Below are 2,932 nucleotides of genomic sequence, written 5' to 3' on the forward strand. Positions count from 1 at the left end.
TTTTTTTTTTTTTTTTTTTTTTTTGAAATAGGGTCTTTCCCTGTCACCCAGGCTGAAGTGCAGTGGCATGATCATCGCTCACTGCAGCCTTGATATCCTGGGCTCAAGCAGTCCTCCCACCTCAGCCCCCCAAGTAGGTGGGACCACGGGCACACACCACCATTCCTGGCTAATTTTTTTTTTTTTTTTTTTAACTTCTAGTAGAGACAAGGTCTTGCTATGTTGCCCAAGCTGGTCTTGACCTCTTTAGTTCAAGTGATCCCCTTAGCCTCCCAAAGTGCTGGGATTACAGGCATGAGCCACCACGCCTAGCCTGTGGACCTTATTCTTAATCCAGGCTTCCCTTCTCGCTAACTTTGTGGTCTTGGACAAATTACTTAATTTTATCTTAGTCTCAGTTTCCATATCTGTAAAAGAATACCTATCTCATATGGTTCTTATAAGGATAAAATGAAACAACCAATGTAAAGCACGTGGATACACAATATTGGTTCCCTTTCCTGATAAATAACACCTCTTCTCTGTCTTGCCTTCAAACTTTTGGGCGGAGTTTTCACTCTGTTTCTTTCTTTGCAGAAAGTAAACTACTTGGGTCAGATACTGCATCTTTTCAGCAAGTCAGCAGATATTTGTGGATTTTTATTAACATGCTTATGTGCCTACACTATACTATGAATAGCAAAAGCTAGCAACACAGTTCCTGACCCAGGGAACTTAAAGTCTAACTGGGACAAAGCATGGACGTTTTAAAAATTAAGTAATAGTATTCAGGGCCAGGTGCCATGGCATGTGCCTATAGTCCCAGCTACTCGGAAGGCTGAGGCAGGAGAATCGCCCGAGCCCAGGAGGTGGAGGTTGTAATGATCTGAGATTGTGCCATTGCACTCCAGCCTGGGCGACGGAGCAAGACCTTGTCTCAAAAATAATAATAATAATAAATAATAGTATTTCAATACTCTGCCCCTTTCCAAAAGGACCTGAGGTAGCTAAATAACACTTAAAGAAAAAAAGTACAGTAAATGTCCCAAGGCAAATAGGTGAATATTAAATAGTCAGCACTTCTTTCAGAAGAAAAGGCTGATGGATTTGAAGAGATTAGAGTTTCTGGGAAAGTTAGGGTTTGAGTGGACCTAAGGATGAAGATTTGGCTGGAAGAAAAGGAAAAGAGGGCATTTCATTGTGGAGTGGGATGGAATTTAGCAAAGATACATAGTACAACAGTGATCACATTGCTTAAGAATTTCTGAAGACAAAACAGATTCAGCATTGCAGAGGACCTCAAATACAAGGCTAATGAGAGTTAAGTGAAATAGAGTAGTAAATAGCCGGGTGTGGTGGCACGCACCTGTAATCCCAGCTACTCAGGAGGCTGAGGCAGGAGAATCGCTTGAACACGGGAGGCAGAAGTTGCGGTGAGCTGAGATCATGCCATTGCACTCCAGCCTGGGCAACAAGAGCAAAAGTCTGTCTCAAAATAAAAAATAAAATAAAAAAGGCCAGGCACAGTGGCTCACGCTTAGAATCCCAGCACTTTGGGAGGCCGAGCCAGGTGGATCACAAGGTCAAGTGATCAAGACTATCCTGGCCAACATGGTGAAACCCCGTCTCTACTAAAAATACAAAAATTAGGAATGGTGGCACGTGCCTGTAGTTCCAGCTACTCAGGAGTCTGAGGCAGGAGAATCTCTTGAACCCAGGAGGCAGAGGTTGCAGTGAGCTGAGATTGCGTCACTGCCCTCCAACGTGGCAACAGAGCGAGAGTCTCTCAAAAAATAAATAGATAAATGAAATAAAATGAGAGTAGTAATATGCCTAAGAGCTCATTCTGGGTTATTGTACCTTACCCTTGAAGATGAGGGACATATTTTAGGTTAATTAAGCTACAGTGTATATGAAATGGAAGAGAGGAGCTAGAGATTGGTTCTTCCCTTATTCCTATCACAGTATTTGCACAAGGTGCTGCAGACCGTCTCTAACACTTGCCTTTTCTCTCACTTCTACTTGTAGATGGCCGCCCTGCTCCCCCAATGAAAGGCCAGCTTCGAAGAAAAGCTGAAAGGGAGAAGTTTGCAGTGAGTGGCTAGAGCAACAGCCAGGGCTACCTGGAAGGAGAACATTTAAATCATAATTTGTCTTGAGCTGTGTTGCACCTAAGCAAACATGTACCCCTCATACAGAGGTTTTATTAATAACAGCCAAAGGTTTTTTATGTTTTTTTGTTTTTTGTGAGATGGAGTTTCGCTCGTTGCCCAGGCTGGAGTGCAATGGTGCCATCTCAGCTCACCTCAACTTCCTACTCCTGGGTTCAAGCGATTCTCCAGCCTCAGTCTCCTGAGTAGCTGGGATTACAGGCATGCGCCACCACGCCTGGCTAATTTTGTATTTTTAGTAGAGACGAAGTTTCTCCATTTTGATCAGACTGGTCTCAAACTCCCGACCTCAGGTGATATGCCTGCCTCAGCCTCCCAAAGTGCTGGGATTACAGGCATGAGCCACCGTGCCTGGCCCCAGCCAAAGGTTTTAATAGCACTGTGAGAAGGGAGGAAGAGTGGGGCACTCCCAGGACAGGAACCAGTAGTAGACATCCTGCTGCACATTTTGCTGTCTCCCTCTGCCTCCCAAGCCAGGACTTGCTCCCGCTGGGGAGTCAGCAGTGTCATTTTCCAGATGAAACCTTTGAATTTGTAAGTGGAAGGATATATAGTGTAGCACTTAAGTCCCAGATGTTATCCACACTGTTCTCCTATCTGTTTCAGAGACGAGTTGTACTGCTGTCACAGGAAATGGACACTGGATTACAAGCATGGCAGCTCAGGCAGCAGAAGTTGCAGGAAGAACAAAGGAAGAAGGAAAATGCTCTTAAATCGAAAGGGGCTTCACTGAAGAGCCCACTTCCAAGTCAATAAAAAGCAGCTCCTGCCTCCCTTCCTCA

General features: G+C 44.6%; 1 protein-coding gene across 4 annotated transcripts in view; it reads left to right on the plus strand.

The window, feature by feature from the left end:
* The window catches only part of MRPL52 (mitochondrial ribosomal protein L52), a 4,798-nt gene extending 1,866 nt beyond the window's left edge, over positions 1–2,932 (plus strand). For 2 of the 4 annotated variants that reach the window (XM_017864279.1, XM_017864280.1), the window contains exons 4-5: positions 2,008–2,072; positions 2,757–2,932. In XM_017864279.1, coding sequence (XP_017719768.1) covers positions 2,008–2,072; positions 2,757–2,906 — 215 coding nt within the window. In that variant the 3' untranslated portion in view covers positions 2,907–2,932. Of the gene's footprint in view, positions 1–2,007; positions 2,080–2,756 lie in introns of all 4 variants that reach the window. The other 2 variants (XM_017864282.1, XM_017864281.1) reach the window with 2 other exon arrangements.

The sequence above is a fragment of the Rhinopithecus bieti genome, unplaced genomic scaffold, assembly GCF_001698545.2.
Source record: "Rhinopithecus bieti isolate Rb0 unplaced genomic scaffold, ASM169854v2 scaffold_74680, whole genome shotgun sequence".
NCBI classification, from domain to species: domain Eukaryota; kingdom Metazoa; phylum Chordata; class Mammalia; order Primates; family Cercopithecidae; genus Rhinopithecus; species Rhinopithecus bieti.